Below are 14,755 nucleotides of genomic sequence, written 5' to 3' on the forward strand. Positions count from 1 at the left end.
ATCACCCATTTCAGCTGATCGCCAAAGTTTAGGGTTATAAGAGGGCGGTCAGCCAAGACAGTGCGATAAAATTTATCCACTTAGTTAACACCAGTGGCTGCTAATCTAGATTTTAAAGTTTTTTTGATATGGAATTAGTTACATGTAACTGTGACCACCTAAATATTTGTTTGTTTGTAAACAAATCGGTGAAGTGTATTACCAATTTCTCATATATTTTTATAAAATTGTTAATGAGCAAACTTTCAAAATGTCCAAGTTTAAGTTTTTCAGATTACTAAGAAAATCAAATTTCATGAATAATCGAAGTATATTTTTAAGTGTTAGTTTAAGGGATTCACAGACACTGCCAAAGAAGCCAAATTTGAAATCTCTTTTGAATAATTCAATTTCATATATTGAAAATAATGTGTTGGATCCTTGGATAACACCAGAGTATTCCGTGAGAAGAAATAATCAATCAGATCATTCTATCCGTTTGAATGTCAATCCGCGTGAGACATCTGTGTTACTATTTCCTGGGCAGGTTTGCTTATTTTAAATTTTTGTTTAAGAATAGGTATTTAACTTCATTGAAGTAAAAACTGTTTACAAATTTATATCTGTTGCTATTTTGTATTGTTCTATTTCTTATCAAATGATCAATTTGTATTTTATATTTGTACAATATTTAATTTATTTTTATTTTGCTGCAAGAAGTATTAGTTACTTTATCTACGTCGAACTACAGCTGCGCACTTGGCTATTGGTGTTGGATAAATCTCTGAGGATGATATGGATCTGCCGCAAGACTTTGTATTAATTTGTGTGCACACAAACTATTTCACTTTTTTATTTTGCTTACTTTACTATTTTGCTTTGTTACTAATTTTACTTTGTATATGCTATTATATGATAAAAAAATTTCATTTATAAAAAGTGTGGGTACTTATCCTTTATTGTGATCATAAAATCATGTTTTCTATCATGTACAACGTCTGATTCAGATTTACACTAGTTTTTGATTTTGGCTATCTATCATACACAAAAGTGTATCAAATACGACAATATCGCAATATTTATATAACGATACATATTATGTATGATTATACTGGAATTATTATTGATAACATGTCAGAAAGATAATATCTTAAATATTATACTTAACAATAATTATTGAATGTGATATTGTGAGCGTTGGTCAAAGGGAAATATTAACCTATGTAAAAATAATATAAATTAGTTTAATTGGAGAAATATTGCAATACATGGCAAATTATCAATATTTTTTTAACCATTCCCTGCAGTATTAAAATTGTTATAGGTATCAATGTTTGAGTTGTCAAGAATTTAGAAAAGCTGTTGACTCAATATGTGGTTCCTATAATTGTTAAATACTGAAGTGTGAGATTTCTAATATTATTGCATGTTGTATCTTTTGTTAAAATTTGTTTTAGGACTTTGCAAAAGTGTTATTGGGTTGGTAAGAATTTGCATTACCCAGTAACTTCTTCATATTTCCCGATTAGTTGATACTTATCGATCTGAAATTGACGGGATTCAAGGTTCCATCCCCAGGGGTTTTAACCTCAGTCTTTCATAATACATCTCAGTTGCTTAACCACCGTATTAAGGTTACTCATATATATATACCATATATTTTTTAATATAAAAACTTTGTTTGTACAGCTGTTGTACCAAATTTGTTTCGATTGTAACCTAAAAGTGCGGACTACCAAATCTAAAAATAAAAATTTATTTTAATTAACATTGATAAAACAGTAACAAAATGAACATAATGTCATGTACTGGTGCATACTGAAATTATTTTCTTAAAAACCTAATACTTCTTTAAAGGAAAATAATTATACATTATGTATAATTGGAAATTTTTTTAGTATTTGTTTGCTTTAAAAAAAGCTAAACATTTTATTCACATGCTGGTTTCGAAATGATTTTAATCTTGCCTTTCTTTGTTTAAATTTTTTTTTTTTACAGTTTTTACTACTTAAAAAAACTGAAATAGTTTAATTTACTTTTAGGGTTCTCAATTTGTTGGTATGGGAAAATCTCTTTTGTCATATCCTAATGTTAAAGATATGTTTGAGTGTGCTAGTGAAATATTAAGATATAATTTATTGGACCTTTGCATAAATGGACCCCAAGACATGCTGAACATGACTGTACATTCACAAGTAGCTGTTGTAGTTACATCATTAGCTGCTGTTGAAAAACTAAGGGCAGAATCTCCCAAGGTAATATCTCTTCAGAAATATGTCATTAGTATACTAAGTATATAACATTCTAAACGTTTTTTCTTAATTTTTTACTTTATTATATTTCTGAACAATAATTTAATATTTTGATTTGATTTCATTCTTTACTTGTGTTACAATTTATTTTTATATGTTCTTTATTTTTTCATGTTTTTTAAGCTGATATACTTGATCTCATAAAATTCTGGATATTTATTACTTTTTTTTTACAAAATACCTTTTTTCTAAGCAATTTTTTTCCACAAGCTATTTCTTATTTTGAAAACAAAAAATATTTCAAAGAGCTAGATCAGCAGCTCCCAAAAATAATCCTGTAGTTCTGTAGAAGAGATCCGGGGGTTCCAAGAGTTAGGACTTTTTATGATTTACAAAAGCGCAACATGAACATCATTCCTGTTAAGTTACAAGGCAGGACGAGTTGGAAATTTTTACACCATTGCAGAAAATCAAGTAAATTATGTATGACAATAATAGTTGGTTGTAAACTTGAAGATGCAGTGAAGAACTTCTTAAGAAAAATGGCATCTCTAATTTTAAGTTGAAAACTGCCATAACTACAAAATACCTGCACAAATATGGTTTAGATTTTCAAACTTTCCTTTTTTTATGTAATGCTTACAAAATGTGAGTTGACTATTTAGATTCTTGTTCTAGGCTTGGCGATTATATATATGTGTGTTTCTGAACTGTATTGAGCTCTCTTTCATAGGCTGATGTTGGTCATTCCTATGTTTGGCATATGATAAAATTTTTTTTTTTTTTTGCTTTCTTTGTCATGTTAAAACTAAAATTTTAGAATCTATCATACAAAGATAAGAAGAAACTGCATCTTTATTAGTTTTTATGACTATGAGTTATTTTTAAAATGGTTTTAATGTTTTTTACATAAAAAAAATATATTTCACTTTTAAATATGATTGTTTTTTCTTTCAAGGCAATAGAAAATTGTGCTGCTACAGCTGGTTTTAGTGTTGGTGAATATAGTGCTTTGGTATTTTCAGGAGCTCTTGAATTTGAACATGGTACGATTTATTTTTTTAATTTTAATTCTGATAATTTATATAGTTTAAGTGTTATATTTTTTAGGAAAACAAAAATCCTTAAATAGTCTATACCCTTGTTTTATTGTCCATTAGAATGTTCAGACTTAGATCCATTCTTTGCAATTTTGAATCACTTCTGAAGGAAATAATTAATGCATATCTTATATGCATTCTAAGCCGAGATGGCTCAGTGGCTAAGGCACTGAACTGTCATTGTGAAGAACTGGGGTTCGATCCCCAGTGGCAGCTCGAAGTAAATACGGCCTGTGCGTAGTGCTAAGCATATTGTCACAATCATGCTGTTGGTCATAAAATTGAGTAGCCTTAACCTCCATCACTCCATGGCCATGGGCGGATCGTGAATTTGTGGGGCCCTGGGCTGAAACTACTTTGGGGCCCTAATAGCCGTTTTGTCAAAAAACTGTTTTCTATAGGAATGTAGATAAGTATATAGAAAAAAATAGGACAGTAAATTAATCTTATTTATTTTTTTTTTTTTTTTGTCTATACAAACAGCAACTGTACAACATTATTGCAAAAGAAATAGACAGGTTATGTGTAGTTATGTTATATAAATTATAAAGCAACCTTTCTGCATTTTGGAGCTGCAAATTCCTTTATTTACTCATCACATTGTAAGTCCTTCGTTAAATCACAATTTATGGAAAGAACTGGTTAATGATTTAGTCGATGGTTCGACATTGTTGTCCTATATTTGTTTTCTATATATGACATCCTGGAGAGAGAGCGCTCAGCTTCACAGCTAGTGATTGGCAAAAGTTAAAAAAATCTTTAAGACAGTGTAGCAATTTGGGAAAACATCAACAAATTTATTTTCATAAATTAGCATAAAAATTTCACTGCAAGAGGTGTAAGACTCTGGCTTAGACTGAAGTAAATAAGATTTTAACTGAATGCACTCATTCACTAAATGCTCGTCTACGTCATCTGGATAATAATCAACATTATTACGTACACTTTCCAGATTTCCATATTTTTGTCTTGCAAATCCATTAAAAATTTGAATTTCTTGTTATACATCTCATAGACTTGACTCCTTTTATTTAAATCCATAATCAGCTTATCCAACGCAACGTTTAAAGTGTCTCTTTTAAATTTTTCTGCTCCGTATACTGAGAATTTATCTGTAGACTTATCTGAAAATTTTGGAGTAATGCGTCTCTTGTTTATGTCATTGTAGTCTATTCCCACACTAGTACTTAATTCTTTAGCTTTCTCTCCGTATTCCTTTAGCTTCTGATCTGATTGGTGCCTTATGTTTTTCACGAGGTCTTTTAATGATACAATTAATTTGTTGCCTTCACAAATAACTTGTTGCCTTCACGTGTCAACCACACTAACATTGATTTCTTATATTCATTAGAATTTTTCATGATTTTCTAAACAAGTTCCTATGTGTTTCCAATCAGAAAATCCGGTTGTGTATTGAGAAGAAATTTTAGAAAAAAGTTTGCAAGTCAAACAAAAAACAGTACCAACCCTGATTGAATAACATAACCAAGATCTTTCCAATGATTGACCATTTTTCATTTTCTTAATGAAATACCTATTTGAAAATGTTCTGTTTTGTTCTTTGCATTTCTATATTGAAGCTGAATATATATTTTTCGGATCTTTATTTTGAAAGTCAGTCATTTCATGTGAGAGTATGTCATTAATAAAATCATTATTTAGCAATTCTGACCACAAGCCCACGTCAACATATTTCTCAAACTTAATATTCTCTAAATTTCTTTCCGCCTCGGTATTACCGTCCTCTTGCTGAACACCAATATAGTTTTCAGTGGGATCAGGAGGTTTCTGGTAGTCAAGACAGTTATTAGTAAACTAAACAAGTTTGTCACTTTGACGACGAGAACAGAAGTGTGGGAAAAAAACAAAATTGCATCGGGCGTTAAGCGGCGCTGCGGGAAGTCCCCCATAATAGACGCGAAAAAATACACTGACCAAAAACAAGCGACGGGTAATTCCCTGTTCCGTTCGATAGACGCGCACATGCATGGGTTGATTGATCTCAGGGTTGCCTACCTTATAATATATATTTTTTTTAATATTAGATATTTTTTTAAATTCAAAATATCACATATTGTTTCCAGTGGGGACTGGGGCCCTTTATATCCACGGGGCCCTGGGCTGCAGCCCAAAAAGCCCTTAAGTAGATCCGCCCCTGTCCATGGCCCACAACAGGTTGTTGTGGCAATGTTTTACTTTACTTATATGTATTCATTAAACATAATAGAGTACAATAAAGTTTAATGTGCCTGACAATATAAAATAAATGAACAATGTTGACTACGCTTCAATGGATAGAACAATCACCTACCTCTCAGGTGATCCACGTTAAAATCCGAGGGATAGCTGGTCAATAAATATTCTGCTCGCATCTCGATCCGACCATAGTGCTCATGTAATATATTTTCAGTGGTTGACAGATCATGGGTTAGAATCCCCTTGCTGTCAGGCTAACAGCCGGAGCTTTTCATGGTTTTCCTCTCCATGTAACGCTAATGCAGATTATTTTTATCAAAGAGATCTCCACAAAAGGCAAATTTCTCCTTATACTTGATCTAGAGCTCCCATGTTTTTTTGATTGGGTTGAAAATTACAAGGCTACAGAGTTGATCATTGGTAGTCGCTAACTCAAAATAGAGTCGACTGTTTGACGGTAAATATAAAATTAAGAATCTACATTCTTTGCTATTTTGTAAGGTATTTTAAAATACATTATATTTCTTTGTGTAAAATATAACCAAAATACATGGAAAATTCTATAAAAAGTTATTTAAATAAATAATAGTTCAAAAAGTAAACTATAATTTTTCTTTTTACAAAATGTTGTACATTGTGTTAGTTCAGTTATACCGTTCAACTGTGTTTTTAATTTGTTAGAAATTCTTACTCAAATTCAAAATATTCTAGCACAATAAGTGTATTTTGAAAATGGCATTTCTTTTACCGAATTTGCTTTTTTGTATGATATTAAGTTTTTAAAATATTTTACCTAGTCTTGTAATAAAATAACTTTTGCTATGCTATTTTTGATAATTCAGTGCATTTTTTTACTTTCGATAAATTACTCACAAACATATGAAATTAATTAATAAAATGCTACTTTTTTAAGAAAAAGACAGAAATTTCTGTAAGAATAAACATTTTAATTTATCCAAAGTTGACCAACATGAACTGTGAAATTACTATGACTTGTGTAGAAAAGATGCAATATTATTTGTGCTTGTCCATTAATACTAATGTTTCTTAACCCTTTCATGAAGAATTTTCATGTAACGTATTTTTCATACTTTTTTCAACATTTTTCATTAATTTAAGTCAAAATAAGTGAAAAATATTATATTTAACATTTTTATAATTTATGATTCTAAAATAATTTTTATAAATTATGATCCTAACAATAATACCTTCCCAACAATAATTTTTCAAATTCGTACTTATTTGCAGTTATTTTGACCTAAAAGAAACAGCTATTCACCATTTTAATTTCTTTAATTTACAAAATAATTTATTGATAAATTTTTGAATGAGAGTTAAAAAAAAACTACTTTTTTTAGATTTTATATTTTAATACAAATATAACACTGATAATCTGACAGATTATTTTTAGTGACTAATAGACTATTTTTTATAATGAAAAGATATCAAAATATATTTTTTCCTTGTAATTAGAGCAATATAAAAGGGACACTGGTGTCCCATTTGTACCAAAGGGTTAAGAAGAGAGCATTTACTAGAGCATTAAGAAGAGAGCATTTATATTTATTTGTTGAATACAACATTGAATTACTGATATTAGTTGTGAAACAAAAAATCACATTGTTCATTTAATGTATAGGATAGATTAGTAATTTCTAAGTAATATGAATGCAAATATAGTTTATGCTATTGTGGTTTTGAAATACATATTCAGAGTGCCTAAAAAAGTTAAACATTTAATTGTTAGTTTGGAATATAGTTCAAGGTGCATGGTTTTCAAATTGCAATACGAATTTTATTTTTGAACAGATAATAAAATTTTTATTCTTTGCATTGCAGCTATCAAATTACTAAAGGTACGCGGTGAAGCAATGCAGGCGGCCTCAGATTTGGAGCCTAGTGGCATGATGACAGTTTTCTTGCATCCAAGTGCCAAAATTAAATCTGCATGTGTTGCTGCAAGAGAATGGTGTGAAAAGCAAACAATATATAACGCTGAATGTAAAGTAGCTATTTACATGTTTCCTGATTGCAAAGTTCTAGCTGGTCATATGGAGGTAATATTATGTTTTAACATCTGAAACCAGGTGTCCTAAATATGAGAGAGGATTTTAAAAAAATCAATTGAAGAAAAATAGGAATGGTTCAAGTTTGGGGAACCAAGTAATTTATCCTCACCAAGTTTCAAAATTAATTGCAAAGTTAGTTAGAAACTGTAATGTGTTGCTGGATGCGATCCATGCACATCTGATAGAAAGAGAAGGAAGGAAGAAAGGTAGAGAACCTGATTGGTAGAATATATCCATCCGCGGAGAGCTTCACCAATCAGATTATCCCTTTCTTTTGAGGGCATTTGAAGGTATACAGATTGCATACAGCCTGAAGTCCCTAAAAGAATATTTTCTGCTCAATGTCAGACTATTCCAAATGAAATATTTGTACAGAGGTTTTTTGACTTTGCCCTCAATTACACCACTTTGTTGCTACAACTGGTGTATTTTGAAAACATTATATAGTTTTCTCATATAGCAGTGACATCTATTTATGAGCTTTGTAATTAATTCTAACTCTTGGTGAGAATAAATTTCCAGTTTCCTAAGAATGCTGCAAACTTTCGTGATTCCCGTTTTCTTTAGTTGATTTGTCAAATTGCTAATCATTCTTGATACATACAATAATTTCATATTTTTTTTGCATTACAAAAAACTGTAAACTTAATATTTTCCCCAGGCTTTAAAGTTTCTGGAATCCAATGCTAAGGAGTTTGGGATAAAGAAGATGAAATACATTCCCGTTAGTGGTGCCTTTCATTCAAAACTCATGAATCCTGCTAAAGTAGTTCTGAAAAAAGCTCTAAAAGCAACACCGTTTGAAACTCCAATAATACCAGTACATGCAAATGTTGATGGCAGACCATATAGTAGTGCAGAAAAAATAAGAGAAAAACTAGCAAATCAATTATGTAGTGCAGTTGCATGGGAACAAACAATGCATATAATATATGAACGACCTCCGGGTGATAGTTTCCCAGATACCTATGAATGCGGACCTGGAACTGCATTGAAATCTATTTTGAGATTTAATAATGCACCTGCTTATAAGCACTGTTTAAATGTATCTGTTTAAATTCATGTAATATTTTATTTATTAATAAATTTTTAATGTTTTCTGTTTTAATTTGTTTCCTGAACAATTATAGATATTCTCACTAACTGTAAAAATTTCCAAATACCGCATATTAATGCTTATGCTTGATTTTAGCTTCGATGAAAAATTGAATTACAAAAAAAAATTTGTAAAACTCAAAAAAATTTAAACCGAAGATTAACTCTTGTTTCTACACAACTTGGTGTGGTCTAACAATTTATTAAGCGTACATACTATTATGTACAAAAAAGAAAAAAAATACCCCCCCCCCCTCGTTCAATATTCTACTTTAGAAAATTGCAAAAAATTAGGAATAAGGTAACCCACCCATTATATTGTTCCTAAAATTATTCTGTTTTCCAATAACAAATGCTTGATACCATGAAATTCACTGGATTTTTTTCACTTCGATACATATGATTATTTTAAAAAAAAAAGGTTTGGTGGGAATTGTTTTTCTTAGGTAAGTCAGATTTTTAGATTCTTATTAAGATTGTTTGACCAAAGAATTTTCAAAAGAAATTATGTTGAATGCAGAATTTTAGGAATTGAATCTAGTAATCTTTACATATCTAATTTGTGAATTAAAATTTTCAAACTGTGAGAATTGCACGGAAGAAAATAAAGGTGATTACAAACATTTGATTCACCCCCCCAAACAAAACTATCCTCTTTTTTAAATAAAAATAAATAAAAGAAACCATTTGATTTGTAATCTTATTAGAGTGGTGCCAGAGAAATATTTTTATTGTATTGTAATTGATCATAAAGGCTGATAAAAAAAAAACACAGTTGTTACTTTTTAAAGAACTTTTAAAATTAGGTGCAACTATTGAACTTTAAATTTGGAGTATATTTTGCATTATTAAAACTATAAAATTACAATCCACAAAATTTGCCATTTGGTGTGAGAACTACATTAATTTTAAACTTGTTCTCAAACGAATGGTACCCCAAACAATGTGATTTGAGTTATTTAAATAAGTTGTAAAACAAGTTTTTAAGATGTGAGCATGACTTGGGAAGTTTTTTAAAAAAAATTAGTATACACAATAGAAAAAGGTTACACAATTGAATAATTTTAGCGTTTGAAGAAACAAAATATTTTGTGTTAGAGAGCAGACTATATTAATAAATTTCACTCTGATTTCTGTACAAATTTTCTTATTTTTAATCAATTTTGTTAGAAAAATGAGCTGGCAGAAAACTAATAAAAATTTGTAATTAAATAGAATGTTTTTTCGGTATGTTTCATTAAATTTGTTATGTCCAAGCGGTGTTATAGTGATATAAGTAACAGGCAGAAATATAAAAAAAATCTGTTTATATTTTCATATAAATGCACTCAATAAAACTTATATTCCAAGACTAGCTCATGTAAGTATAAAATTAACAATTTATAATGTAGCTTAATATAATATCACCAGAAAGTATTTACAAATCAAATTTAAGAAATTTTATACATAACAAGTTTATTTAAAGGACTTCATAAACTGCGTATATATATAGTCATTTCAACATTAAATTAGTCTTAAACAAAAGAATAAACACACATATACATAAAGGGGTACATAATGTGAGGAATGTTTGATATTAAAGGTATGTACAAGCCAAAACATGATATCTGCCAACTAAAACAAATTTTTCGAGATTTCCTTTTCATATTTTAATTGGTAGAAATGAAACTTCATGTTAAACATTTGATTTAAAATAGGTTTGAGTACCATGAAATATAAATCGTTTAATTTAATATATCAAAGATCTAATCAGCAAACAGACCAAATTAAACTCTAGTTGCAATTATCCTCAACATAACAAAAATCTCTCATAGAAACTAAAAGTTATTACATATGTAATATTTTTAATTGTATATTATTTTCTACTCACAAAAAATGTAATTATTTTCATTTCTTGACTTAATTTTCATAAATATGGTTATAGGTTTGAACATTATTATAGGCATTTAGATTGATTTCATTAACGTAACCTTTAATGTTAGTTATAAAACATTTTTAACTCCACACAAATTTTTGTGATTGATTAAGAACTTCATCATCATTGCATCTTTTTCTTACTCATTATTCAGTTTATATTTTAATTTGTTCAAATAACTAGCAGATATAATTTGTGAGATGCTAATTTACTGATTTCAGGGTTGCTACAGAAAAAAAATGAACAAAATAGTTGCTTTTAGTAGCCTAAAGCATGAAAATAGTTGCCTAAATAAAAACTAAAATTCAGTAAAAATAAGACTAAAATGTTATTAACTGACATAATTGTCATACGCCATGATCCATTTAGTCAAGTTGGTGGCAAATATGATAATTTTTACATAAACATTAGTGTTCTAGCACTAAATTTATATATTTATAAAAAAAATTTAGCATATTTGCAGAAAATTAAATACTTTTAATTACTAAAATTCATTCAAAGAATTATTTTTCATTAAAAAAAAAAAACACTTTTTCTAAGAAATTTTCCCTTTTATCAATAATTGATTTAGCAAATATTTATATATTATGAAAAGTGATTACTCAGATTCGAAATTCAGGCATTGTAATATCATATTAAAAATTGTTTTTTTTTTATTTTTAAATCATGCAGAATTTCATAGCAATAACCATTGAAAAGGCAATCGAAAAACGAAAGACTTATGATAGAATTTGTGCAAATTGAACGCATTTAAAAGTGATGACTGAAATTTGCAATCTAAATTTTTTTATTATTTATTTATTTTTTGTATTTATTTATTTTTACATTTTTTATTTTTTAAGAAAAGAAATTCCGTGTGTTCAGAAGATTTTGCGGTTCGCAGGTTTTCAACCCAATTTATGCTAAAAAACATTACTAGAAGTACAGAAAAGTCTCCTAATAGTCTCCTTTTCCAGAAAATAGTTGCTTTTTTAGCCTTTTCAGGCAAAAAAATTGCCATAGTCGCCTCATGCTGAAAATAGTTGCATTTTAGTCGCCTGTGGCAACAATGTGATTTGGAAATGAAACTTTTATTTCAAGAAGAACAAATAATTTATGTTTTAGTTGAAATGTTAAATCAAACTTGTAGTAACCTTTATATTAAACATTCCTCATCATTCAATCAAAAATAAATAAAATGATATATTATTGTCATGTTCTGAATATTATATAACAAGCATATTTTTAGCACAAGAACTTTTTAAATTAATCCCTTAATGGTAAAAAATATCTATTTTCAAACTAAAAGTAATACATACCTAAATTTCTAATTATGGAAACTTGTGTATTGAGGTCCCTAAATAGTGCATCACCTTAAACTGTCTATACAAATGCAACATGACAATTGTAACATTTTTTAAAAACAAAATAAGATAAATTAATGCAAATTAAAATAGAAGGCTTTTTCAAAACAGATAATATTAATAACTTAACATAAATATATTTCAATACACTTTTTACTGGTGATTCAGGATCTTGCAGACCACTTAAATTAATTCCTAATTTCATAAAACTTTTAAAAGTAAGCTAGAAAAAAATTAGAACGTGAGGTTAGTTTTTTTCCCTTTCTAATTCATTTACAAAAATACATTTAAGTGGCACATTGAGAATTACATACCTGATTTTAAACACAGTTATTCAATTCGTTTATAAATCTACAACATAAAGGTACAAATAAATATTTACCCACAAAATCACTTGTGTATATAATATGGATACTTGTGTAAAATTGCATCAATCAGGAAAGTTGGCACAAATTCTGCCAAATTGACAACAAAAAGAGAATAAGAATTAAAGTAAAAACTGTTGAAATTAATATTTTAGAACATGATTACCAAAAATTGAGGCAGTTCATTTGAAAAAATAACTAAACATAAGTATTCTAAATTAATTATAGGGCAATTCCATATGTGACGGAATGACATTTTGACTTGCAAAATAACAATTAATTGAAGTTTCTATGTATCTAATTTCAAATAAACATTTTTTCTCATGCATATCATTATTATTGGCATAATGCGCTTCATAAACTAAAAGAAACAGGATTATCTATCTTTTTTACTTTTAATTTTACGAACTTTTTATTTGCGTGACGGAATGACATTTTGGCAACCAAGCTTTTGGCATGCCACTTAGAACTGGTAGTTTCTGCAAATTTTGAAGCTATTATTTTTCTGAACTATTTTATACTTTTAGTATAATGTGTAAGCAATGTAAAATGTGAATTTGGAAAATTAACCTCAGGTTGGCTAGCAGTTATTAACATCTATTTGCTGTGACGGAATGACAAAAATTTAGTAGAAGAAAGTCTTCATTTAAAAAATGTTTTATTAATATGTAAATGATAAACAGAATGTAACAGATAAACAGGATTAATATTTTTGTAAGAATTAGTAAAAATTTCAACAGTTTGAAAACTAGGTTGTCTCTGAAGAGGTTTTATATCTAACTTGCCAATGTCACATCTTATCTTCGTTCTCAGGAAATTTATGCATTATTAAGACATGTTACGGAATGACGTAAAAGTTACTTTTATTTTATATATTAAACTTAAAATGATAATGTTTTAAATGTTTAAATATTGTACTATATGCATATTTTTATCAAAATATTGCAAAAGAAAGATACATTTCTTTTATTTTATAAGTATTTTTCAAGAAAAGAATTTGAGCACAAATGTGAACAATTCACTTGTCAGCCATGTGATTACTTTAGAATGCCCTCCGATTCAAAAAATTTAAAATTATCAAAAATGAAACGGCAATATGTAGACTTTGGCTATTTTTGAACATATTTTTAAAATTAAAATATGCAATTAATAAAAAAAAATTTCACTTAAAAGGTGACACTTCCGTGGAATTGCCCTATATTTTAACAATAACAACAAAAAAAGCTATATTAATAAAAAACCTTTAAAAAAACCCCCAAGCATTTGGTATATAGTTTTCCATTGTGGGCAAAAAATTATTAGGTACCATTTTTTGATTTTGCTAAAAATGGTCAGCAGGATTTCACACAAGTACCATAATATGAAAAAAATATAATATGTAAACTATATTGGTGTTGGTCACATTTTTATGTATGAGGCTCATCATTCGAAAGGTCTTGGACATAGTGTAAATAGCATTGTTTTATAAGGTTAAAATATAACATTCAGATTGAATATTATGAAACTTATACACAAAACAAACCTTTTTTTACAAAAATAAATTGAATGAAAAACATAAATTTGTTTTATGAAACTTATACACAAAACAAACCTTTTTTTACAAGAATAAATTGAATGAAAAATAAAATGTAATTGTAATTAAAAAAAAATCAAGTATGAAAGATAAAAATCCAAATGGATAATCTGAAATTTTTTTCTTCAAAATAAATAATAAATTTTTATTATTATGAAATAAAATGGGATTAACACCAAAATAAGTTACTTTATGCAACTAAGTATTAATAATTTGGATTGAAAATTTTTAGTTGAAGCAGTAAATTAATTATAAACAATTATTTAAGAATATTTATACTTTAATTAAGGGCATTTTAGTTTTGATCTCTAAGGGCACTTTCAGCTACTTACACAACTATCTCTTTAATAGCCAGCTTTTTTTTTTCCTTCTGAATTTACACGCAAACAAGTCACAGTATTACTTATATATTTTACTTAAAATATTTACTACAAATAAGAAAAATATATGATACATAACATGTGAATATATAGTATACTAATAAGGCACTGAGAGGTAAAAAGTTAATCAATGAAACAGTCAAATTTTGACTTTGAGTATGAATCACTCAATTGACTAGACAATTTCTATAGAATAGTGAGATAAAAAGGTATAGAGAAGTAATAACAATTAAGAATTGGACTGATACACAGTTATTAATAACAATAAAATATAAGCACCAAATCAGATAAAATAATTTATAAACCAAGTTAAAATTTATAAATGTGTGAAATTAGAAAAAAATCTTTTTTTTACTAGCTGGTGCCATAAAGAAATCAGAAGATTGAGAAGAATTTTGTGAGTTTATGATATATACGTAAGATGACTTTAAATTTTAACATTTTTACTGAAATTGTTTTCATCTGGTGTTCAACTAAAACTTTTTCTA

At 28.1% G+C, this 14,755-nt stretch overlaps 1 protein-coding gene and 1 long non-coding RNA gene across 3 annotated transcripts; one reads left to right on the forward strand and one right to left on the reverse strand.

Moving 5' to 3' along the window:
* The first annotated feature begins 79 nt into the window (after positions 1–79).
* Positions 80–8,704, forward strand: beg (malonyl-CoA-acyl carrier protein transacylase beg). 2 transcript variants are annotated; one of them, XM_087159472.1, is made up of 5 exons: positions 80–526; positions 2,022–2,234; positions 3,190–3,277; positions 7,367–7,584; positions 8,258–8,704. In XM_087159472.1, the coding sequence occupies exons 1-5, from the start codon at positions 251–253 to the stop codon at positions 8,651–8,653; spliced, it is 1,191 nt and encodes a 396-aa protein (XP_087015598.1). In that variant the 5' UTR covers positions 80–250; the 3' UTR covers positions 8,654–8,704. The 2 variants fall into 2 exon arrangements, with proteins under 2 accessions (XP_087015598.1, XP_087015599.1); XM_087159473.1 differs by having other exon boundaries at positions 156–522.
* A 4,770-nt stretch (positions 8,705–13,474) lies between these two features.
* LOC147813881 (uncharacterized) lies at positions 13,475–14,738 on the reverse strand. The gene is made up of 2 exons (XR_015432591.1): positions 13,906–14,738; positions 13,475–13,836 (listed from the first exon to the last, which is right to left on the reverse strand). It is a non-coding gene; the product is annotated as an uncharacterized LOC147813881 (long non-coding RNA).
* Positions 14,739–14,755: the final 17 nt, after the last annotated feature.

Source organism: Parasteatoda tepidariorum, chromosome 3, assembly GCF_982258835.1.
Source record: "Parasteatoda tepidariorum strain Cologne lab strain chromosome 3, Ptep-v5.0, whole genome shotgun sequence".
NCBI classification, from domain to species: Eukaryota; Metazoa; Arthropoda; class Arachnida; order Araneae; family Theridiidae; genus Parasteatoda; species Parasteatoda tepidariorum.

What these genes read in the sequence shown, in the direction of transcription:
- beg (XM_087159472.1), top strand. Translation starts at nt 251, where the DNA reads ATGTCCAAGTTTAAGTTTTTCAGATTACTAAGAAAATCAAATTTCATG. An exon ending in TGTTACTATTTCCTGGGCAG is followed by an intron (nt 527 to 2,021) that starts GTTTGCTTATTT and finishes ATTTACTTTTAG; the next exon opens with GGTTCTCAATTTGTTGGTAT. An exon ending in TTCTAGCTGGTCATATGGAG is followed by an intron (nt 7,585 to 8,257) that starts GTAATATTATGT and finishes TATTTTCCCCAG; the next exon opens with GCTTTAAAGTTTCTGGAATC.